General features: G+C 38.9%; 2 protein-coding genes across 10 annotated transcripts in view; one reads left to right on the forward strand and one right to left on the reverse strand.

Annotated features, from left to right (window-relative positions):
* Positions 1-14,260, forward strand: part of PPP3CB (protein phosphatase 3 catalytic subunit beta) — a 47,371-nt gene extending 33,111 nt beyond the window's left edge. For 4 of the 9 annotated variants that reach the window (XM_085583601.1, XM_085583602.1, XM_021548634.4 and 1 more), the window contains 2 exons: positions 3,987-4,016; positions 5,672-7,362. In XM_085583601.1, coding sequence (XP_085439727.1) covers positions 3,987-4,016; positions 5,672-5,850 — 209 coding nt within the window. In that variant the 3' untranslated portion in view covers positions 5,851-7,362. Of the gene's footprint in view, positions 1-3,986; positions 4,017-5,671; positions 7,363-7,885; positions 7,945-8,558 lie in introns of those variants that run through there. The other 5 variants (XM_021548650.4, XM_085583603.1, XM_021548661.4 and 2 more) reach the window with 3 other exon arrangements.
* Positions 10,951-24,108, reverse strand: ANXA7 (annexin A7). Its single transcript, XM_021548676.4, has 13 exons — positions 24,062-24,108; positions 22,501-22,558; positions 19,547-19,763; positions 19,130-19,231; positions 17,919-17,959; positions 17,553-17,655; positions 17,193-17,287; positions 16,418-16,531; positions 15,029-15,199; positions 13,359-13,529; positions 13,175-13,250; positions 11,858-11,970; positions 10,951-11,302 (listed from the first exon to the last, which is right to left on the reverse strand). The coding sequence occupies exons 2-13, from the start codon at positions 22,555-22,557 to the stop codon at positions 11,180-11,182; spliced, it is 1,383 nt and encodes a 460-aa protein (XP_021404351.2). The 5' UTR covers position 22,558; positions 24,062-24,108; the 3' UTR covers positions 10,951-11,179.

The following is a 24,108-nucleotide window of genomic DNA, read 5'->3' on the forward strand; positions in this document are numbered from 1 at the left end:
ACTTTTTCAGTCTTAAAAGAGTAGTTTTCAAATTACAGTTAATGCTTAATTGCAAAGGTAGCAGTAAACCAAAAATGAAATAAATCTTCATTAACTGACCATTTCTAAACCTCTGTAGTATCAGAGAATTTATATTTTTGACAAAAATATGGTCACTGATAGTATAGTATATATTTCTTGCTACAAATATTTAATTTAAAGTATTTTGTACTTTGTTGATCAGTATATTATCAATAATTTAAACTAGTCTAGGCTTGCAAAAATAAAAGAACATAATATTAATTTAAGTAATTTTTTATTCTGTTCTTTTGTTGGCTTTAAAAATATACAGAATTGACCAGTATGCCCTAGGTTTTCCTGGTGTCAGGCTTACAAATGCTCATTGTTCAATGGCACATTGGTTGCTGTTAAATTGATAAGCAGCTTTGAAAGTTCTAACAAATTGGAGTGTGTTATATTTACATTTCCCTAGAGAGCGGGGCTGAAATTTTTTAGTCAGGGCAAATAGATAAACACATACATGCAATTTTTGCATATATACCTATTATAGTTCTTAATGTCAGTAAGATTTTCTTTAGTGGGTCTTGGCAAACACCACTGTTCTGTCAGGACTTTGTTGAGCCCAGCTGCTGTGTTTGTGAGCTGCTGGCCCTTCTCCTCCTGCTTGGGGCAGCAGTGCCCGGTGGCTTTGCCCGGTGGCTTTGCCCGGTGGCTTTGCCCGGTGGCTTTGTCCAGTGGCTTTGCCCGGTGGCTTTGCCCGGTGGCTTTGTCCAGTGGCTTTGCCCAGTGACTTTGCCCGGTGGCTTTGCCCGGTGGCTTTGTCCGGTGGCTTTGTCCAGTGGCTTTGCCCAGTGACTTTGCCCGGTGGCTTTGCCCGGTGACTTTGCCCGGTGGCTTTGTCCAGTGGCTTTGTCCGGTGGCTTTGTCCAGTGGCTTTGCCCAGTGACTTTGCCCGGTGGCTTTGCCCGGTGGCTTTGTCCGGTGGCTTTGTCCGGTGGCTTTGTCCGGTGACTTTGCCCGGTGGCTTTGCCCAGTGACTTTGCCCAGTGGCTTTGTCCAGTGGCTTTGCCCGGTGGCTTTGCCCGGTGACTTTGCCCGGTGGCTTTGCCCGGTGGCTTTGCCCGGTGACTTTGCCCGGTGACTTTGCCCGGTGGCTTTGTCCGGTGAGTTTGCCCGGTGAGTTTGCCCGGTGAGTTTGCCCGGTGACTTTGCCCGGTGGCTTTGCCCGGTGGCTTTGCCCGGTGAGTTTGCCCGGTGGCTTTGCCATCCTGCCAGGCAGCACCAGGACAGATCCTCACTGCAGCATAGACCAGCCCAGGGGGGAATGGCAAATGCAGACTGCAGTGAAGGGCTTCAACAAAGACACCTCAGTTCAAAATCATAATTCTGGAAGAAAATGCAAGCCTACATCCTATGGGAGACATCAATGTATGATTTCTTTTTTCATTAATATATGGATGTATTTTTTTTAAATGAATCATAGCTTACTTTTTGATAGCTTTAATGTGTTAGGATAAAAACAGACTTTGGGAAATCATGGCCTTTGTATATATCTAATTTTCTTTAATGTTCATTTATTTTTTATTACTTTTTGTTGCTTACATTATAGTAGCTGAAATAATAAAGATAACATTAAATACTGTTATTTAAAATAACATTTCCTAGTGACTAATTTTGTGAATTGAATTCAATAAAATTAGCTTCCAAACTGAGCTAACATTGCTAAAAACTGTCAAAACACATAGAGCTTTATTCAGCAACATACTAAACAGAAATTTAACAATTGTTAGTACTTCCATGGATATCAGTTGAACTACTGCCCCTGCTATTAGTCAGAAAGCAGTTAGGATGGTTTTCTGTGTTTATATTGCAAATTGGTAAGGATTTCCTATCACATCCATCCATTAAGTAAAACAAGAGGAGAGCTGAAATTAAGGATAGAAATGCCATTGAAACCTGTTGCTTAAAATCAGCTTTCAATTGAAAATTTTCAGGGCAAAGACTTCAGAATTACCTGTTAATACGATCCAGTATTAATTTGAGGTTTATCAAAGTCTACAAAGAATAAAGTTTTAATTTAGTTAAACCTGCACAGGAGAATCCAACAAAATGATTTTCCAAATTGAATCTCTACAGGTTTTTTAAGTGCTTGTATTTTCCAGTCAGTTTGTTCTTTTATGTCAAGTTGAAAATTATCTTTTTCCTAACTGTGATAAATATTCCAAGGTCTTTTTGGAATAGTAGTAGTATAAATAGCGTGAACTAGGAGTAAATTTTGATATTTATATTTATGACCAAGCTACATAATTTGCAGACATAAATCAGTATTCGTGATCTTTTCAGGAAAAGATTGAAAACAAAGACTCCACAGGTAACAGACAATGGTGAAAAGAGGTGTTTTTTTTACATAGTTTTATATTTGTATGGCAAATTGATTATAGTTTGCAAGTATGTATTTGGTGACTTTCTAAAACAATTCTTAAAGTAGTTTTTTTTTTAGAAATAGAGAAAGTTTCTTTCCCTTAAGGTAAAAATAAATTAGCATCCATTCAAGTGGCTTTTTGATTTAATTCTGGAATTGCCCTTGTCTCTGTAGATTTAAGTGCACAACTGTTTTAACATTTTTTCATTTTTTGTTCCATGGAAATTGCAGTATATGAAATTCAAAATGCTGCATTTTCCTTAAGTATTTAATATTATTTTATGAAATAAAATAGTATTTATTGGATACTTACATAATGCAAGTATCCAATTTTTTCAGACTATCTCAGTGAAAATTAGAATCTTATGCAACAGTGAGCTTAAAACGTAGTGTAGGCAATTCATATATAACATAGTGTAGGCACAGTGTAGGTGATTGGTTTTGTTGGATAGGAAATGAGAAGTAATAAATCTCTTTAAAGAATTCTATTCTCATCTAATGCCCTATTTTCTTATAGAGTTATTTTCCCCAGTGCTCGCTTGAATAATCTGCCATGAGTTTTGTTGTTAACAGTATGTATGAAGCACTACACAAGTAGATTTACCACTATGTAAGCTACTTTTTGTCAATAATTCTGAAATTATGGTATTAGAGGCATAGCAAATAGTGGAGGAGGTAAAAAGTTGTTACCATTATTGACTTAGCTGCAGTTCAGGTTGTAAAAGCTTATGTTAAAGCTTTGCAATCTAGAGCTAAAATTATCAGGAAATAACTTGCACATAAGAAATCAAAGCAGTTGTCATAGTTAGTTAGAAAAATAGTTAGTGAGCTAGATGTTCTTTGTATTCACATTAATTCACCCACTAAGACTCTGTTTGTTGTTGATTCAACTAAACAATTTACAAGACTTTGCAAATATGCAGATTTAACTAACTTTCTGATCTGTCTTCTTTGGCTTAAATTTCACAATTCAGTTCTCAGAGATACCCATTTTAGCTTAAAATATTGTGAGAAATTTAAGTATTAATTAAACTTAAGGGAGTTAAAGATAAAGAGAAAGGTAATTTTTTATTATTAGTAGAATGCTGGTAGTGTTATTTTTATAGTGTCCTTCCTGGTAATTTAATGAAGCTCACTAATGCATTTTTGTCTTCAGCAATAGTCTCAAATATATTTTTAGTATTTTTTTAAACCATACCACAACTTTAACATCAGTTGAAGTTTTCTGTTGCTGTCTTAAAAAACAAAACCAAAAAAAAACCAAAAAAACCAACAACAACAAAAATCACAACCAAAAGTTACAGAAATGTATAGTTAATAACATCTGTTCATTAGTGTTACTTAGACAGACTTTTAGTTGACAAACTCTGTTAATTAAAATTCAGGAAAAGTTTAACTTAGACTTAAAAACAGTCCCCCAAAAACTTAATTGTCATTTTAACTAATTGTTATCTAATCTGGCGTAGCATACTATATTAAATTGATCATTGCCTTTTCTGCTATGCGATATTACACTCTTCATCTTTCTCATTCATTTTGCATGCATCTGCTCACTTCTGTACAGCCACTGTAGAGGCAATTGAGGCTGAAAAAGGTATGATCAGAGTCTTTGCCCTTGGCAGAGATCTGTGGTGTCTGGGAGGGAATTCAAAAGTACTCTGTGTGGGCGTGTTTTATTTTCAACTTGCACAAGCAGAGATGAATCAACTGCATTGATTCATCTATTTTACATGTAACATTCATTTCTGGCTTTAGAATGATGGTTATCTTTAATATTTTAGGGAAGTTCTTGGGGTTTTTTGGTCTCCTTTTGTTTTTTCTTTTTTTTACAGAATATGCTGTAGGTTTTTGTATAATAGCATGTTGTGATATGTGATGTTGTCTTGAAGTTCTTATAAATAGAAGTGTTTAGTGGTTTTTTTCTGCATTCAACTGAAGGTTTTGTTTGATTGCGGGGAGGGGACATTATATGTGGAAGGAGGGTTTTTCATGCATGCCTTTTCTCATAAAATATATTTAATGGCTTTCAACACTTTTTTTAACTTTCTGTGATATCTGGTAGTGCAAGACATATAGCTTTTTTTCTATAGATTTTGAATATAATTTACTGTTCAAAATTATTTCTAGTATTTATGAGACATTTTAAATTAAATGGATTGTTACTGCTTCTGTGCTAAATAAGTTGTACATATGCCCTCTATTAGTGGTATTGAGCAAAATACCATCAAATTATTTGGTTCAGAGTATTCAACTACAGATTGTTTCTTTTCAGAGAGACTTTAGTTTCTTCTTGCTCAGAATTCAATTAAGTGAATGACAAACAGCACAGCCATTGAGAGAGTTACCTTTGGGGTTTTTCAGATTTAGTTGCAAAGCACCATTTAATGACTGTATTCTTTGTTTTTTTAATTAAGGAAGTCAGATCTCCAAATATATAAACAAGTGCCATATTCTGTTCTCACACACACCTGCAAGAGGTCCTGTTGTTGTGAGTGGAAAGCTGTACTTAGATCTCCAAAGAATTATTTCATCCCAAAGGCTTCAGTCTTATTATGTGGTCAGCCATTTGCAGGTGTAAATTCAACTACAGACCTCATTCATCAAAATAATCAGTAACAAAATAATATCTATTTTCTATACTTACTTTAAATACATCTGTATTTAAATGATACCATTGTTGAACCGCAGTGCAAATTTGGTGATTGTGGTTGTGTCCATTTCCATCATCCACATGATTAGCACAGTGTGAACCACATCCTGCAGTTTTGTACCTGCATGAAAACTGCAGGATCAGCCCATTGGTGTGTGTGCAGGATGTAAATCTGCCACTACTTTTGTAACCCTCTGCTGCTTTGCCTCCACTGCACTTGCTGTGCTGCTTAGATCTTGCTGACATTGCCCTGAAGAGAAGGGGGATGTTAAGATTAGCCCAATAAGCTGAGCAGCAAAAGCACAGTAGTGATAGCTGACCCCACCAGGGACACACAGAAGCAATCAAGTGGGTTTAAACCCCTTGATTCCTGCTTGCAGAATATTTGCCATACTTTGTTCTTTTTGTAACAAACTGAAATAATGATTGCTGTGGACATTTCAGGAAAGCAAGTTAGAGAATCTTTTAGCAATACAGTTGCAAGGCCATAAGTTTCTTTGGCTGATTTTTAATATTTTTTAAACATCATTTGTTAGAAAAAATATATGCTTTCAACTTATTTTTCCATTACTGACATATCAAATTTGCATTTTGTTAAGCAATACGAGGATTCTCTCCGCAACATAAAATCTGCAGTTTTGAAGAAGCAAAAGGTTTGGATAGGATCAATGAGAGAATGCCACCAAGAAAAGATACTCTTCAGCAAGATGGTATTAATACTGTAAACACAGCAAATGCCAATGGAAACAATGGAACTGGCAACAACAATGCACAGTGACCACATCAGCTTCTGGTTTACTCACTCATGTCCTGTCTGAGAATTCCTAGATTACTGCTTTTTCATGTGACAACAAATGAACTAGAGGGATCACTTGAAGTGACTACTTAACACAAGGTAGAAAACCATCTGACTTGATCCCACTGAAGAGAGACCATCATGCTTTTGAGACAACAGCCCCTCTCTTACACGGTGACCTCCTGGGAGCCTGTGCCTCACCCTTTCACACAAACATCCATCACTGGCTGCTGCAGCTTCGGAAGAGATCAGGGGAAAGGATCGGACTGTTCTCACTAAAGCACACCTAGACTAGCATCTTATGCTTATGTTGTCAACACTTTTAAGTTTACAAATGGGATTTTTCTTTCAGTAGAGGTAGTTTGTTTGTTTGTTCATTTGTTTGTTTAAATCAGACTTTCAAATACAACCCTAAGAGCTAACTATTTATTAATGGACATTGGTTTCATGATATGTCTTTAAAATTATAGATTAGAATGGTCTTAAAATATCTGAGGCTGCAAAAACTGTATTTTAAATAACAGAAAAAATGCCAAAACATTTCAGTTGGCCATTGTGTAAAATGCTGACCTCAGGTTTACTCCTTTAGATGTTGCTAATTCTATATTGTATTCACTGTATTTTTTAGTTACAGCTTATCAGAAGATTTCTATGTAGGAATGTTTATTACTTGAACACAGATTTAAAAAAAAAATATTTAATTTAGAAGCTTTTTTGCTCAGCTTTTTCAAGACTTTTCCCCACCTTGAATTTAAAATATATATATATACTAATTTTAAAAGTATGAAAAATATAAATGTCAATTTTAAGGTACTTTTAATTGAACTTTGTACATTGTTTAAGTAAATTTTGATTCATATCAAGTGTGTAAAACTTGGCATTGTATTTTGTGTATGCATGTTTTCATTTTGCAAATATTTAATATATAGACCTATGATGTACATCTATAGGTTACCTAGATGTTATAGGTACTTTTAGTTTATTGTGAGTATTACAGTTGCATAAATAGCTAACAATCACTGGGCTGAATAGCTGCAAGCTTTTTTATTATTTTTAAATCTGTAAAGGAAACTGAACCTGTATTGGACATACTTTTTGTTTAAGCAAAGCAGCGCGTGAGCAATTGCTATGTTCAACTGCTAAGGCATTAGTGAAAGTGTAAACTTGAGACTGCATGTATTTTGGTATCTACAGGACTGCTTGGTTAAAATAAAAATTGAAGCCCTGTGCTAATTTGTTCACAAATAATGAACTGTACTGATTGCCAGTGTACTTTGTTATATATTTTGACATTTGCTACATGTCCTTCTCATCCCCTGGAACACAACTTGAAACTTATGTCACTAGAGTTCATCTCTTTTTTTTTTTTTTCTTTGCCATAAACTACAATCTGTACGTACCCCTAAGTTGGAAATTTTATGCATGTTCCAAACTATTCAAGTATTTTATAAACAGTAGCACACAATAAATTTTGTGCATGGGCTGCGGCTCCTATTACTGTGTATTGGTTTTATTTGCCATACAATACATAGGTCTAATCTGACCTTGCAAATTGTTTAGAAATAGTCTTCCATATTTAAACCATTAAAAAAATATCATAAAAGGTCAGATTTAGCTTGCAGAGAACTAGGTGAATGTAAACACGCACTGTGTAATTTAAATTTTATTCATGCTGCTATTTTTTGCTTTTGAGTTATCTCTCAGGAATATTTTGTGTGTGGTAAACCAGACATCCATTTTTGGTATGTACAGGCTTGTCATAGCACGGTTAGTGGACTCTAGAAAAGATTCTTAGGCATAGCTGTGTTTCATATGTTGGTTTGAACTAAACATTTGTCTAGTGTTTTGGGGCTGCTTTTTGGGCAAAGGGAGAAAATTGTTTTGGCCCTCTGTACAGATACATAAGTAAGCCTTTTTTAAACTAAGGACAGGATGCTGAAAAGGATGATAATAAGATGAGAATTAAGACACACTGTCAGTAAGGGGAGTTTTAATATTAAATTTTACTTTATTGCAGATGCATTCTAATTGGAAATTCTTCTCAGAGTTTGAGTCCAGAAGATCAAGTTAAAAACGGTAAGTTTTTTGGCTATTTTATGAAGCACTCCTATCCCTGTGAGCTGTACAGTCTGCATATGGTGTCATAGTAGAGCAGAACAAAAACCTGTTATAAAGTACAGCTGAAATTTTATGATGAACATGGTGATGATGCCTTTCTCCTTGTAAGTGCTAGTGGAAAATGTCACAACCTCACAAGAAAGTATTTGTCCTGATTTGATACTCAGATCTTGGTTGTGATTAGGATTTCAAGTAGCTGGAATTGTGTATATAAAGAAAATACAGATACAATCCTTGTGTAGAAAGACCTCACTGTAACTGGGGAGAACTGGTTCTGATACTTGCACGGCAGTAAGTACCCAGCAGCAATGATGTTCACTTCCTTAAGGATCCCCTTGCAGTATCTGTTTTACTGCTGTAAGGATTCCCCTGCAGTATCCATTGTCTGCAGTAGTTTTTGCCAGATACAAAGGCAGATCTGCAGTAAAGGAAAATACACTGAGTAGTTGTTGGCCTGATTTCTCATGTTGTGTTTCTCCTTTCACCTTTTAGGCAAGTAGTCAGGTAACAGAGTTGTGTCTGGGGGTGTTCCTGTTTGTAAAGTAGGCACTCATTTTCTGTGTTTCTGTAAGGTGGAGTCTGGAGTCATCTCTAATTCTTATATTGTTTGGGAGAAGAAATTGTTTCCTTAATTCCAGAAAACTGTAAGTAGTTTGCATTATTTGTTTAATGCTTTCAGCATTTTAAGGAGGGGAAGAAAAAAAAAACAAATCACCTATATGTCCTTAGTCTGTTCTTGGATAAGGAGGGGAGAAGGCTTGGCTTTTATAGCCAAAGGAGACAGGCAGTGAAAGCTGTGAGAGGCACGGTAGGTTCCTGATTTGAACTGGAGTGTTCAGTGCCTCCTTGCCCTGCCCTGGGCTCAGCAGACACGTGTGGGTTACTTCTTCCCTGAGCTGAGGGGGGTGGGACCATCATCTGTGGTGTGCTTACCTGGAGGGCAACATCAGCGAAGATTCAGAGGTGGGCTGGGGTCTGTGACTGGCCCAAGGAGTGTAGTTGTGTTGGTGGAACTGAGAAGCAGAAGTACAGACCGAGCTGGGTCAGGTTTTGGGGGTGATTTTCCATCAGGGCCTTGTGCTGTCACGGAATGTGCTGCCATTTGCTGAGCCAAATGGGGAAGAGCAGCCGAGTTCACAACCTACCTATATCCAGTTCAATGGCAAACAAACACCTTCACCTCCAAAAATTATAGTATGAAACAGGTTTCTTTTCAAAGCTTATTAAATTAAATTGTGAAATGGAGAAGTTCCTCTAGTCTTATTTCCTGAATTGTGAAGATTGGTCCCCTTTCAAAAAGCCAGATGGTTGGGATTGAGGCTGTTTTTCTCTTAGAAAGGTAGGTCTCTTCAGGTGCGAGTCTGAATGCTTTTGGAGGCAGACCCTCTAACAGCTTGCTTTTTTTCTAATGTTTAATCTGAAAGCACTATTACGTAAGTTAGGTAGAAAATTAAGGCTTTTTCAGAGGCAGGATAGACAGTATCTGTTCAATCTTTCCTTGCCTATTTTTTGCTAAAATTTTATTGTCAATCATTCAATTCTTGCTACCCATTTAACAATCCTTTGTTGTTAGCATGTAATGCAAATATTTTTTGCCATAAAACAGGTAAATATTTTACATTCACACAGAATAGACCATAGAAGCCTATTCATCTGTTCATTTTCTTGTGGTAGTATGTATGAGCCAGATTTAATCAGTATTCTGCTTTGAATGACAAGTGAATTGGTAGGGATTTCCAGTCACATTAAAAGACACATATGCAATAATATGCTTTAATTATTAAGTGTTAAGGTGCTTCATATGTAAGGAAGTTTGTTCAGCAAGAAAAAGAAATGAATGAGAACCAAAGCTTTTAAGACTCTTGGTCAAGCTTAGGAAGCTATTGACAGATAGCTATCTGTATACACACATGTAAATCTATCTCAGTAGATACTTGCACTAAGGATGAACAAAGTAGTGCAGAGTAGAATGTCTTCTAGTCTCTCCAAATCACATTCCATCCAATTTGTATTTGAAATAATTAATTTGACCCAGCAGAACTGTATTTCTCAGTCAGTGTCAGAAAAAGTTTATAGTCTAAAATCAGATTTAGGTTGCAGACCACTGATATAAGTAAAATACATAAGGTTTTTTTGTATGATACACTTGATAATCTGTTGTTGCTGTGCAAAAACCTCTATGTTCATGCTGTGCAGAGTGAAAGGTTTGTCATCTTGGAACCAGCTCTACCAGCCCTAGTGGCTTTTGTCTGATGATACTAGAACTAGGTTTGTGCTGTTTGTGTGAGGGTGTCCTATAATACAATTGTTACTTGTTAAAGCATTGCTGAAGGAACACACTGCTTATTACCACTGGGGAGTTACGGTTGGGGACAGATTCATTGCAGCTTTCTAAAAAAAACAAATGTGCTGTTCAAAGTTTTTCTCTGTAAATCCTTTGAAAACATCCACAAAGCCATTTATATTGCATAGGTCACAACTGCTTTGGGTTGGATTTACAGGTTAGCATTAAATAAATGCTTTTTTACTGTTTGATCAGCTGCTGTATAACCCACTCCTTTACAAGGAGAGACTTCAGAATCATATCCAAGATTATTTCTCCTTTTCATTGCTGCCTTAGATACCATTACACTTAACTACTAATTTAAAGAATTTAATAGGTGTTTACAGTCAGATTCTGCCAAGGCCCCTAAACTGTCAGTGTGTTGTGACTTAAACTGTGCACTTGCATGTTTTTCAACATTATGATGGAAACACATTAAAAGGGGACGGAGTGTAAAATGCTTGACATCACAGCCTCAGGCTTTGTCTTCTACAGTATGTTCAGCAGTTTAGGTATTTCAGGAAACTTGTTGAGTGCTGGAGATTAATTTGGCTGAAACAGCTGACTCCCACAGAGATGCATGTAGGAATCCAGTAGAGAGAAAGTGGTTTTGTCTGGGTCAAAAAGACTAAGGCTTAGGGTCTAATAGACAAGATATATCTTTTATTATACAATAAAGAATATTATGTGCTGTAAATTAAGGCATTGTTAAGTGCAAAAAGATTACTGAATAATCTAGAAGGCATATTTGATTAGGCAACCTTTAAAATTATTCTTTTACAGGGATAGTTAGTATCTACTTAAAGCATGTTTCATGTCCTTCAGTTTGTTTAAAAAAAAAAACAAACCAAAAAACCAGATAATCCTCTTCTATTGCCCAACAATTGCCAGCAGCAACTGCCGGTAATCACCGCTTGTATCACTTGCTATCATTGTAGCCAGTGTCTTCTGATACATCTGTGTGAACATCTGTTTAATTTGCACAAGGTCAATCTATGCAAAGACAAAAAAAAAGTAGAAAACTCAACCATGGTGTATGATTTAAACCCTAGACAGTCACCCCGCACCTCCTCTCTTGTGAACTAGAGAACACATGCCAAGGGTGAGATGTGCAGTGATTAACCCTGTGCAGTGGACAAGCCAGCTGGTCCCTCCAAGGATAGAGGGTCAGCTCCCAAAGCAGAGTGCAGCAGTTGTTCCATGCTTTGTTAAGATTGTGCTGTCCTAACTCTGAACAGGTGAACTTCTCACCTGGAGGTTCTCACTTGCTACGTAGATGGGCAACAACAGTTAAAAAGGGAAACAAGCAGTTACTGCAATCTAGGCAGAGTTAAATAAATTATTATTTAATTAAGCCAGTGATAACTATTATTTAAAGCCAGTGAAAACTGGCTTTAAAACTAACTAACGTGCATCTAAATGTGAACCCCATAAAAGCTTCATGCAGTACATGATTTTACACCTGTGAAAGGAGGACTAAGTGACAGGCTGGTTTGGGTAGATGTTTTTTTGCTGCACGTGACTGGTGCACAGGAGAGAATTTCTTACCTCACTGCGAGTGACTACAATTCTGATGAGGGTAGAATCATCTGTGCCAGCTCCTTTCATAGAATAATAAAGTCTTTCTGCAAAAAAGGCTGGGCGATTTAAAGCACATTGCACTGCAATAAAGTATATTGTTAGGATTAGTTCCAGTAATGTAGTCTATATAGTGATACTTGGCAGGATCAACTTGTCAGGATTTTTGCTGTAGACAGCTAGAGGTCATTCTTAGTGAAGATCCAGTTACTTTGAATAATGGGACTTATTTATAGAGCTAAACTTATTTTCAAGTTGATCAAATGAGTTATCCTTTCACACAAAAACTTAAAAGTTAGTAGCAGTTAACTCCTCTGGAAGTGCTTTTCAGAACTCTCTGAAATCTTAAATCTCAAATAGGTAATTCAAAAACAGTTCTCCTTGGATAGCTGGTATTGGGACACAAGCTATTTTACTCATGTTCCACTGCTAGAATCTCACTAGGAAAAGTACAAATGTAGAAGGTTCTCTAGTAGTTCTACAACTCTTGTAGTTACAGAATAGACCTTGTTTCAGGTCAAGTGCTCACACTCGGAGACAAGCCACTATTCTTCTACCCGATTCTCAGACCTGAATTTTTCCTATTAAACTCTTGAGTAGAATAAATTCTAGGAAGTTTTTGCTGATCCATTATGGCTACAGAATTGCTGTCATTTGGGTAAGCACTTACATGACTGGTGTCTCCAGATTTATTACTAAATATTACTGATTTTCACCATCAGTTAATTGTGCTGAACTGCTTTCAGTAGGAAAAAAATGAACTGAAAACAACGTCTTCTATTTTGTGAAGCTTGTCCTTAACCACAGCTGACCTTTTTTGGGTAGATGGTGGTGGGGAAGGGGATGGAAAAGGAACTGTGCCTTCAGTAGGTTCATGTTGGCTCTGAGGTTATCAGTGTGGGTGGCTCAGATGTCTTTGCTAAGGAGCTGCACACCCAGTCATGGCTCTGTGACACTGGTACCCCCTTTTGCAGAACTCTGAATTACACAGCTACAAGCACTAACCACTGACCCTTGGTTCTGAGCACTTGCCTGCCTTCCCAGAGAAGTGACAAATAGTTTCTATGTGGCCTTTCTTATTTGAAACTGACTTCATGACGGTTGCTTATTTTCTTTACTTAACTGCAAGATGAATCATTTAAATAGTTGAAGCTTCTCCTGTTCTAGCAGAGTCTCTGATTATGTGATCATTTGCCATATGGCCAGTGCTGAACTGGATTTTTTCTTTGGTTACATTTAGGTTTAATTCCTAAAGGATAATGGGGGAGGGAAGAACACATAACTTACCAATAGTCTTCAAACCACGTTCCACATTTCCAGAAAATTCTCTATCAATGCTGCTTAATAAATCACGATTAGCAATCTGCAAATAAATGAGATTAATATGTGGATCATGAAATACAGTAGCAACTGGAACCTTAATTTAAAATGCATTGACCAAGCTTATTTGAAATCAGTGAAGACCTCCTACCCTGGAGTATGCCTCAACTGTTGCTTTCAGCTGGGGAAAACTTCTGCTTGCCAGAACCATATTAAAGCAAGATTCATCAGTCCCAAGTCTTCCTTCACCCGCTTGGTACAGACGCTGAGCATCTTCTTGAGCTTTTTGATAATCCACAGTTTGATTCTCATCACGATTACCCTTAATGCAAAGACCAGAGATCTCAAATGAAATTTCATAGAGAAACCTGTGCTTTAACTGCTTGCAGTGTACATAGACTGAAGCATATGTCTTGAAGCATATATTTCAAAGCTTGAAGCAGAAAGAGTAGTTTGAAATACATTACATTGCTTTACAACTTCTCTTTGGTTTAATATTCTTTACAGGATGTAAATACAAAAGTGGCTCAGAACCCTATCTCTAGGACATGCTTTAAACTGCAGATACACTGACTCAGATAACTTCACCTCTACCAACCATCTCATACTTCTAATTAAGTATTGTACTTAATTCTGTATTTTACTTAATAATGCAAGCTTTCTTTTGATTTGTTTCTAGGCTTCAAGTTGCAAAGACTCTTCCCAAACCAGCTAATGAATTATTTTACTGAATATGCACACCTGAAATATCTCAGGTTTCCCTCCTATTTTATTTAGAAGTTGCTTATTTTAAGTAAAAATGCCTTTAGAAAGCACTTAATACATTTGTGTCAATAAGGCTTATATGACATTTTATGTGCTTTGGTGGTTGTTTTGGCATTTTGCTGCCCAATGCATGGATGGATACTGCTAAACATACTGGCTGAGTAGGCTGAATACATTCTCTCCAATACTGTTGTATCTATAGAGATTAATATACTATTTAAATGATTTGGTTGTCAGTTATTGTAAACAACTGGATTTATCAAAATAAAAATTAGCAGCATGAGCTTCTCCAGGTTTGCTTTCTTGTGGATTTTGACTTCTAACCAAATATCTAGAGCATAGCTGAACTCTCACAAAGGAAGAAGCCAATGAGATAGAGAAATGTCATAGAAATTTTAACAGAAATAGGCAAATTGATCAGAGAAATGTGGGAAGTTGCATTAGTTACATATTTCTTCCTAAATATGAGCAATTGCAAGTTACTATTCTTCAACACAAAATGAGCCCTAGTAAATGATATGGGATAACAAAGCTCCAGTGGCCATTGAGTTCAACAGCAGCACCTCCCTAACTCTGGTGATGTAAAGGGAAGGCAGGTTATGGAGTAACTTGGTGGGGGAGGTTTTGCCCTGTGGCATGTCTTATCTTGTTTGCAGGGATTCTCACAGGCATTCTGCATACCACAGAGGTTATCCAATCAGCTTCACCCAGATTACTTTGTTAACATATGGAAAAAATAAAAACTATCTTGCTCTAACAGCTGTGTAGAGCACAGTTTTAGGGAACCACTTGGTTGCATCTGCACAATATTTTCACGTAAGTTCTGATACTAATTGAGGGTGCTAAATTAAGTCACAGAATTCATAATGGATTTTTAGATAAGAAGTATCTCTTGAGGAGGGACTGAAGTGTCATATCATAAGGAAAAAATTAATTACCATGGGCTTATTTCTTAAAAACTGCCTCTTACTAAGCACACACAGGCTATTTGTGGAGCCATTATGACTAAACACATCAGATGTTATCTTATTTAAAAAAAAATAAATTAAAGCTCACTTGGCACATAGATATAAGTAATCGTTCAAAGTGTCCTGAAGTGTCTGATCTGATGTCTTGTTCAATGTCCCTTCCAAATTCTGATTTATAGCAGTTCACTATTTCACGAATCTCCTGGTTTGTCCTTGTGCAAAGGATCTCAATCAACACACTCTCCTGAGTGCCTGCTCCCTGTAGGCAGAGAAAACAAAGGCATAACTACAGAGCACTATCTATGCAGTTTCCTTCAACTGTGAAATAAAGCAGTCATCTGGTAGTTCAAAATTTAATACTATCCAGATTGTAAGAACAGTATCCCCACAGTGTGAAAGCACCAAGTCAACTGTATACTTAAAATGGAATGAACATTCCTCAAACATGCCACTCTGTATCAGTTCAGAGAAAAACCCCAAAACTATACATCCACATCTGTGACACTGGCCAAAGTTAAATGGAAAGTGGTTTAGGAAGGAAATTCTTTGGCAGCCTTAATCTGGAAATTTACCAAAGGAAGGTAAAGCCTTATAATAATCATTAAAGTCAAAGGTACACATGTAAATTCTGTTTTGGTCTGTACACACGTGTATTTCCTATCCAAATATGGCTGCTTCCACAATGTGGAACTTTTAATAGATGCTTCCCTCTCCCCACAATAAAAGTTAATTGTGATTTCTGTGTACAGAGGGAACTTACTGGAATGAGCATCTCAATACAGGGAAGGATTAGATAGGAGACGAGATGTATGAGACTTCTAGGTAATCTTATATTATGAATTTTTGAAAATGGTTGAGTGGCTATTCCCCATTAAAGGCAGATTTTCATTTAAGCTCCATGTTCTCTAGAACATGGATTGAGTTACACACTGCTGCAGCTCAAGCAAGACATTGCAGTAAACTGGATGTACCAGTTTACCCGAGTTAAAAGTTTAAACCAACTAGGTCACCTAATATCTAAATGGTGTCTTTATATTTCAATAGATACATCTATCATCTGACTTTAAGAAATTATTTTTTCATTGTCTCCTTGGGGAAAAAAAAGGGATAATCCAAAAACACCTTTCAGTAACAAAGGTTTGCTCCTAGTAAGGAAAGGCATATAGTTTAAAGAGTGGTTATGGTTTTAACAGCACCCTGGCCTTTCTAGGTTCTAGCAAAAAATATGCCCAAGTGGTAGAGAACAAGGTTCTGTGCTGCAGCACCTCCTCCTCTACTTAATGGACATCTGCCTTGGCTAACTGGCTAATCCTGCAGAAACTGACTGGAAATGGGGACAGCAGAAAATAATTTTAAGCCCAGCAATACCAGGATTTGTTTGACACTAGTGGATTTTTCAACAATGCTGGGACCAGGTATTCTTAGATGAGCATTTTAAGATAGTTTAAAACTGTTTCCTTCCACAGGAATACCATACCTTCATTGCATGACGTAAACTCCAGGCATCATAGTAGGTACTAGGCATGAAGAGGGCTAGAATCAATTCTTCCACATTACCACTTAACTCAGACTTCAGATCTTTAATTAAATCCTGTTCAATTATAAGCACAGAAAGGGCTTTGCAGAGTATTAGGCATATATAGATCGTATACTGAAGAAAGATCAAATTAGAACTTACTTCTATGGCTTATTTCTACCTTTCTACCTTTGTGCTGTTTTTCCTGTGAAGCTTTGTTTTATTAAGAACTTCCCTCTGTCCAAATCTCTGACAACTCAACTCTTTTCCATTATCTCCTCACTAATGCCACAACTACAAAATTTCACTTTAGTTTGCAAAAATGACAGGGAAGAAATTAAATTAACCTGGAATTTTTTTTTTTATTATTATTTTTATTTTATTCTTGGGAAAAAGATTTCAGTGCTGGTTTGTATGCATAAAAAACTCAGTAGTTTCAGACACTACTACAAGGGCAATTTAAGCTTGATTATTTTCTGTCAAGCATTAGAAAAGCTTCTTGTGTGGTCAGGGACAGAGACAGCCTCCAGCCTTCCCCCACCCCTCCTTCTGTGAGGTATCCAGACAAACCTGTATCAAATACCACATTTCTCCCAATACATAAGGAATATAACCAAAAGAAGTGCATTTTAAAAATGCTCAAATCATTCCCCAGGACTAAAATACAACCAGGCAGTTAAAGCAGCAGCTGAATGTTTTGATTTTTTTCCGTAATTCAAAGAACCAGTGAACATACCTTGCCATACATAGTCTTGAAAGCTGTCTTGATTTTTTGCCTTTGATCATTGGAGCGGTTAGCAACAACATTTATGATAGCCTGCTCATCAGTTCCTTGGAAACAGAAGGGCAATGTCATGTTAGAATGCAATATAGTCCATTTATAGTGCACTTTATACTGTTGCATTTGGGCATAATTACTTAATAATAAGATTTTTAAGTCCACCAAATTTTCTGTGTAACTCCATCTACTAAATAGCCCCAGCCATTTTGAAAAGCTTGCTGCGGGGAAGTATAATTAAATAAACACTGAAGAAAACAACAAAATGGCATTAAGAAGTTACATCAATAGGAACTAAAGCTTCTACTTCTTACTTACCAAAACCTTTCATAGCTTTGCGTAGGATTTCTGCATCCCTTCCAGCATCAAAGTTTGGCGCAGCTTGAATTGTACCCTGGGTACACTGAACCACTGCAGCAGGCTGAAAATAAGAGTCACATGTAACTAGATATCTACACAATAAAGATCAAATTAAAATCACAACTCTGCAATCAGTACTTCAGAAGTTGTTCTCCATTAGTTCTCCATTTTTTCCTCTAACACAGAATCAGGGCAACATTACTCTGAGGTTAGAAGGAAAATCCTGATGCAGAACAAAATTGAAACCTTTGGAAATCAGCTGTAAAAGCATTAAAACTACAGAAGCCACATAAGATTAATTATAGAAAAGAAAACAGCACATACCATACCAGGCATTGGAGATGGTACTTGTCCACCAGGAAATCCTAGTGAAAATAAGGAACAAGGTAGGAGAAATTAATTAGGTCTCCTCTTATGAAATGCCATCTAATCTGAATATGAAGTCAGACCTACCACTGCAGACAACCTCTTTCCTAATGGTACCTACCATAATCAGTAACTGAATTTTCTTCCCTTGGGGATAATGGGAAGAACCAATCACAGATGCATTTTGGTACATTAACTAGCAAGGCAATTCTAAAAATACTAAACTTAGTGGTGCTGTGGGAACTGGAAGCATCTCTCCTTACGAAATTCTGCTATTTTTGACAGAAGCCAAGATAGTCCAAAGAAATGAAGAATGTGTGTTCCATTCTCTCTTTAAAAGCTGTTATGTACATTTTAAAATGCTTAGCATGTAAACAATAAATATTCAGAATTCATTGCTGCAAAAAGAATTGAAGAAATCTCATTTTGTGATCAAAAGCACCAGTAATACAAAAGCTAAAACTATTTTATTGTACTGGAATTTTATTTTTATTCATAATATGTATGCACATCCCTTATCATTTTAATAGCAATTTAGTACCAGAGTTAACAGAGCAATCATAAAACAAAAAGGTTTTGCTGCTTAGAATTTCTTTAAAACACAACTGATACATTCCAGGACATTATCTCTAAAGTAACTGAATCATCTCTAAAGTAACAGAAAATAATCTCTATAGTCTCTATATATCTCTGGATATGAGTTTCTGAAGGCAAATCATCTCTATATCAACTGACCACTCAAAGCATTACAAACACTGCACTGCTTTTAAGCAAATATGTGCATCTCCTTTATTCTTTCTACAGTGGGTCAGGAATCACTGTGAGCACACTGATCTAAAAAATGCAACTGAGATTAACAGAACAGCTAGATACTTACTGAATGTGGATCACAGTTCTCATTAGATACTTGCAATTTGAAAAAGGGTAAGCACCTAAACCACTACATCATGACCCCTATTCAGGAACAGCCATCCCCTTTGGATTTAGCACCTACAGAGATGGCTCTCATCAGCCCTTCAGCAGCCTGGTCAAGAAAGGTGGCAGGAGATGCACAGCATACAAACCTCAACAGTTACAAGTAACAAAGGTAAGGGCTTAATTTCTTACTGCCTATCCTGGAGTCTCTTGGTTTAACCATAGATGCTTGAAGTTTCTTATATATGACATACCTGGAATTTGTGCTGGTCCACCTCCAGCATAGCTTTGGGCAGGAGGCTGCTGTGGATAGCCACCAAAGCCAGGCCCAGTGGGAGGTACAGCAAAGCCAGGGCCTGGAGGACCCAGGGACAAAAAAAAAAAACAGACTTCAGCACACTTAGTATTTTGTACTTGACTTCTTGACACAACAGGAGCCAGTTTATTAAACAAAACTATGTAAGAGACCGGTTTTTCCATGTGTGTGCAGTGACCCAGAACCACCAAGGCTCTGCCATCAGCAATGCAGGTATTTACTGCTGGATGGCAGCCTGGCTGGCTGCCTGAAGCCATCACTGAACAAAGCTGCTTTTCTTTACTGTTTCTAACGAGCACAGGGAATGGTTACACTGGAAATCACTCCTGACTGGTTCTCTAACAATGGATCTTACCTCCAGGATAAGGTGGCATTCCTCCAGCCTGGGGAGCTCCAGGGAAGCCCCCTGAAGTGGGGTAGCCCCCCGGGGCAGGATACCCTGCTGCCCCTGGAAACCCAGCATTCGGTGGTGCTGCAGGATAGGTCCCTCCTCCTGCTGCAGGGAATCCTCCAGGAACAGCAGGATAAGCATACTGACCAGCTGGTGGATAGACAGACTCCTGTCCTGTTGGCTGGAACATAAAAATGGGATGTCTGTATGCCTGTTAACAGCACATTAGAGTAAAAACTCCCAAGCTGCCAAAATGTCCATGTGTATAACAACAACATGAATGATACATTTAGCTGTAGGGCTTGAAGCAGAATTCTTGAAGCCTGGATGGGGTCTTCCTGGTTGGGTGTTCTGATGCATCTCCTGTGTTGACATGGAATCAGAGAGTGCTCCAGGGTGGAAGTCACCTCTCTATGGCCTATGATCCCATCCACCCTCAGAGCAGGGCCAGCTTTGGAGTTGGGTGAGCTCTTGCAAGGCCTGATATTCAAGTTTTCAGTATATACAAGGAATGACAAATTCACAGCCTCTCTCGGCCCCTGTTCCAGGGTTTGACCACTCTCCTAGAGAAAAATGTTCTCCTCAAACCATTGCAATTGCAACCTGTATTTGCTAGCTGCCCTTTCACTGAGTCTCTATTGCTACTTCTCACTCAGCAGAAAACTGAACAGATCAGTACTTAGCCTGCTCTTCTCCAGGCAAGCAGCCTTCCCTATACATGCTCCTCTTTGTCTATGTCTTTGTTGCACTGGGAGGCCACAACCAGACACAGAATTGCAGAGGTGCTCTTGCTAAAGCCTGGTATATCATTAGCCTTCCTCCCTGAGGACTCGCAGTGCTGAGCCACATTCGACTTGGCAGCCACTGGGACTCCTGGTCCTTTACTGAAAAGCTGCTCTTTCTATTCCACACAGGGAGGAGGTGAGCTCAGCTCAGCTTGCTCTCTATGAAGAATTAGGAGCTCACCCCCTGTTAAAAGACATTTAAGAGCATAGTGGCTTTGAAACTTCTGCCTCTCTTGCACAAACATTTTTAAATGTTACGGGATAAGAAGTTTTAGGGTTTTTTTTCCATTTCCTTTGGAATCCAGGTTATAAAGCATGGATATTCAATGACTAAATGTGGATCACTGAGTCAGACTGAGCACATATTACGGGTTTTAAATAAAAAGAACAAGTCCAACGGCTAAATATTTGTTTTGCTACATGTATGATTTACCAGCCGTACCACAAAGATTGCTATTAGCATTAAGATACATTAGAAATATTGAATGATCTGGATCTCTAAGGGAAAGCCCTGTAAGGTGAAAATCATTATAACATGACCTTAGAAATCAGGATTCAAAATCAGCTTCATAATGAAGCACAATGGATGGACCCATTACTCACTTGCTGAGAATCACCTTTACTGACTAGCTTTAGAAATACAAGTCACACATTACGTATCGTACACATTCATTCTTGACTCCAGAAAACAGGAATAAAGTGCAGAGCAGAAAAGCCTAGCTCAAATGTTCTTGGGTTTGACTGCCCCCAGATTTCTACCCCCAAATTACTATGCCCAGGCTATATAATATTCTTTTCCCCAGAGGTACAGTCTAACATTTCTCTGCCTGACTCAACAAAAAGACTTTACTGGAATTTAGATTCAATAATCCAAATTTAGGATGTAAAGCCCTGCTCAGATTACTACCAGTGCTGCAGAAAACAACAATTTCACATGTGCTTTTTAAATTGGTTATCACATTGGGCATCATCAATGAGACTAGGAATGAGACTTGATAACAAGTCTAAAAGGTATTTTAAATTAATTCATTGAAGCTATTTTTTAGATCCTAGCTAAGAAAAAAATATTTTTTCAGATGTAGTTGAAAATAAACTACAGCTAAAATCATGAGGGTTCAGCAGAACCTTAAGGGAAGAAAAGAAATTCTAGAGTTAATCATCTTGTTTCTAACATGTTTGTCTTTCATTTGACTGACTTTAATCTTTTAGACGAAGTAAGGGTAGGGTGTAAAGCAAAATCATCAGAGAATTTATTGCATGTACTTATATGTGTATATTTATATTTTGCCATATTTGTATCTTTTCAGTATCTTAAAGGCTTTCGGGCTGAGATCCGTGCCTAAGTCTGCTTCTGTACAAGTACCATGAAAGTGCCGTGAGTGCCATGATCAGTGCCATAAAAACATAGAGATCAATCTAGCTTTGGAAAATATTGCAGGCATATCAAAAAGACTGCAGTATCAGCCATACCTGATACATTTCAGCCTTCCATTAAGTTTCCTTCAAATTTTTAGTCCATTCAATTGTGACATGAAGGTGGAACAGTCCTGTGGATAGGGTAGTCAAGACACAGTGTCCTCTATCCTCAGAAAAATAATTACTTGATGTTATATGAAAGCTGGGCTACTTGAGTGAAGTGTTCCAAGTTCTTCCTGATGGCTGTGACCACTGAAGCTTTTTTAACATCTCTGTAAATCCTGGGATATGGCTATGTGAGTATTTTGTACAGATTGGTTCAGAGATTGCTTCTAACCCTACATGTAAAAGGCCTTCTGTTTGCAGAAGAAACTTTTAAAATAAAAAAAAAAGAGAGAATTGTTGAGATGAGACAGCTGTATTTAAAAAAACAGGCTCACAAGATAAAATAAAACAAAACCAATGACCTTTCTGGAACAATGGGCATCACTAAAAAAACTAAATGTCTTTTTCGGAATTCTTGTGTGACAGCTGTAGTCATCCCCAGAGATATACAGAGGAAAACAAAGACCATAATCACTAGAGAACAGGGTACATGAACTGACTACTACTATTCACTACTAGCTACTACTTACAGACACATGGAGCACAGTCAGAAGGGATATTCACAGAATAGAAATGCATTAGGAATGCAACACATCCAAGTGCCATACTTACAGGATAACCTGGGAAAGCAGGGTAGCCATCAGAAGGGGGATAACCTGGGTATGACATTCTGGGGAAGTAAAAATAAAAAAGGTATTTTCATTGTGAAGCACTACCTCTGAGTTTGTAGTAGGTATTTGCTTACTAATTATCTATTACTTGAATAATCTGCAATTTATCCACAGAACTTTTCCTCTTTTTCTCTCCTACATCTGACCATAGCAATCAGAATTCAGAAGGGAAGCATTTTCAACTTATAGTAATTATAGTCAATTTACTATCACCCTTATTTAAAGTCAGAGAGACATTTACGCATAGTAAGAAGCTCAAACTTCCAGAAAGCTTTGAAATACAAGATATACTCTGAGGTGCCAGCAGGAGGGAGTTTGGACCCTTTGGCAGGACAGAAACCATGCAGGTTTCTGGACTGCAACCAAGCACCTGTATGTGTCATCCTGCACTGCTCTGCTCACAGGGGTAGTTCCTGGGAGAAGAGCAGTACCCGAGCTATCCCATGTAAAATGGCAATTGGAGAAGAACAGGTCCCTGTTCTTGAACATCCCTCAGCATAACTTCATTTGTGGAGGAAATTTCTATTTCCTGACAAGTGACTGTTTCTTTTAGTCACATTTTTAACAGAGGATCTTGGGGAGTGGGGATAGAGATCACCCCATCCTGCATGTTGCAGGGAGATTCGACACCATTAGCCAGGTTATGAAACTTTTAACGACAGGGGGAAGAAAAATGGACTTTAAATTTGGCACAAGCATCCTCAAGTTGAACAGTGGCTCGACGTAACTAATTTTAGAACGAAAACAACAACAGATTTTTTTTTTTTTTTCCGTCAGACTCTCGTTTCCCCCCGCTGTCCTGGATGGGCGCGGGGCGGGTTAAAGCGGGGGCCGAGTGTGAGTCAGCTGCGGCACCGGCCCGCGGTGAAACATCAGCGGCGCGCTCCGTGCCTTGGGCGGCAGCGCAGCCGCTGAGCACGGAGACGCTTCCCCGGCGCTCCGCCGGCAGCACGGGCCCGCTCCCGCCGCCTTGAAGGGCCCCGCCTGGCGCTGCCCCGCTCCGCTCCGGGCAGTCACGCATCGCCCCAGGCTCCTCCCGCTCCCTCAGCCACGGCCCGGCACGGCGAATCCTTCGGCGAGCTGCGGACGGAGGCAAGTACCCCGGTGTCCCGGTACCTGCCTCTCCCGAGGCCACCGGACCGCGTCCCCGCTCCACAGCGCCAGGGCAGCCCCCGCCGGGAGTGCGGCTCCCTGGGACAGGCGGCACCTCCCTCGGCCGGACACCTGCCGAGCCCCGAGCGGCCGCGGCTCCGGGAGCGCCGCCCGGGGCTGGGGCCGGGGCCGGGGCGAGCCCCCGGGCGGTGCGAAAGCAGAGCCGGGGCCGCGGCCGAGCCCCCGGGCGATGTGCCGGCAGAGCCGGGGCCGAGCCCCCGGGCGGTGCGAAAGCAGAGCCGGGGCCGCGGCCGAGCCCCCGGGCGGTGCGGGCGGGGCCGGGCCGGGCGCTGGGGCCAGGGGCACGCGAGCGGCGGGCGGCCGTTCCTCCCTCCCCCCAGTCACCTCACCTGAGGGAACCTGCGGAGCCTCCGGCCTCTCTCCGCAGCCACACCGC

Source organism: Lonchura striata, chromosome 6, assembly GCF_050655825.1.
Source record: "Lonchura striata isolate lonStrDom1 chromosome 6, ASM5065582v1, whole genome shotgun sequence".
Lineage (NCBI taxonomy): Eukaryota > Metazoa > Chordata > Aves > Passeriformes > Estrildidae > Lonchura > Lonchura striata.

Coding starts and splice junctions, on each gene's coding strand:
- ANXA7 (XM_021548676.4), bottom strand. CDS start 22,557: ATGTCATACCCAGGTTATCCCCCTTCTGATGGCTACCCTGCTTTCCCA. Junction 17,288..17,552: donor CAAAGCTATGAAAGGTTTTG/GTAAGTAAGAAG, acceptor TCTGTTTCCAAG/GAACTGATGAGCAGGCTATC. Junction 13,251..13,358: donor CAGTTGAGGCATACTCCAGG/GTAGGAGGTCTT, acceptor ATTTATTTGCAG/ATTGCTAATCGTGATTTATT.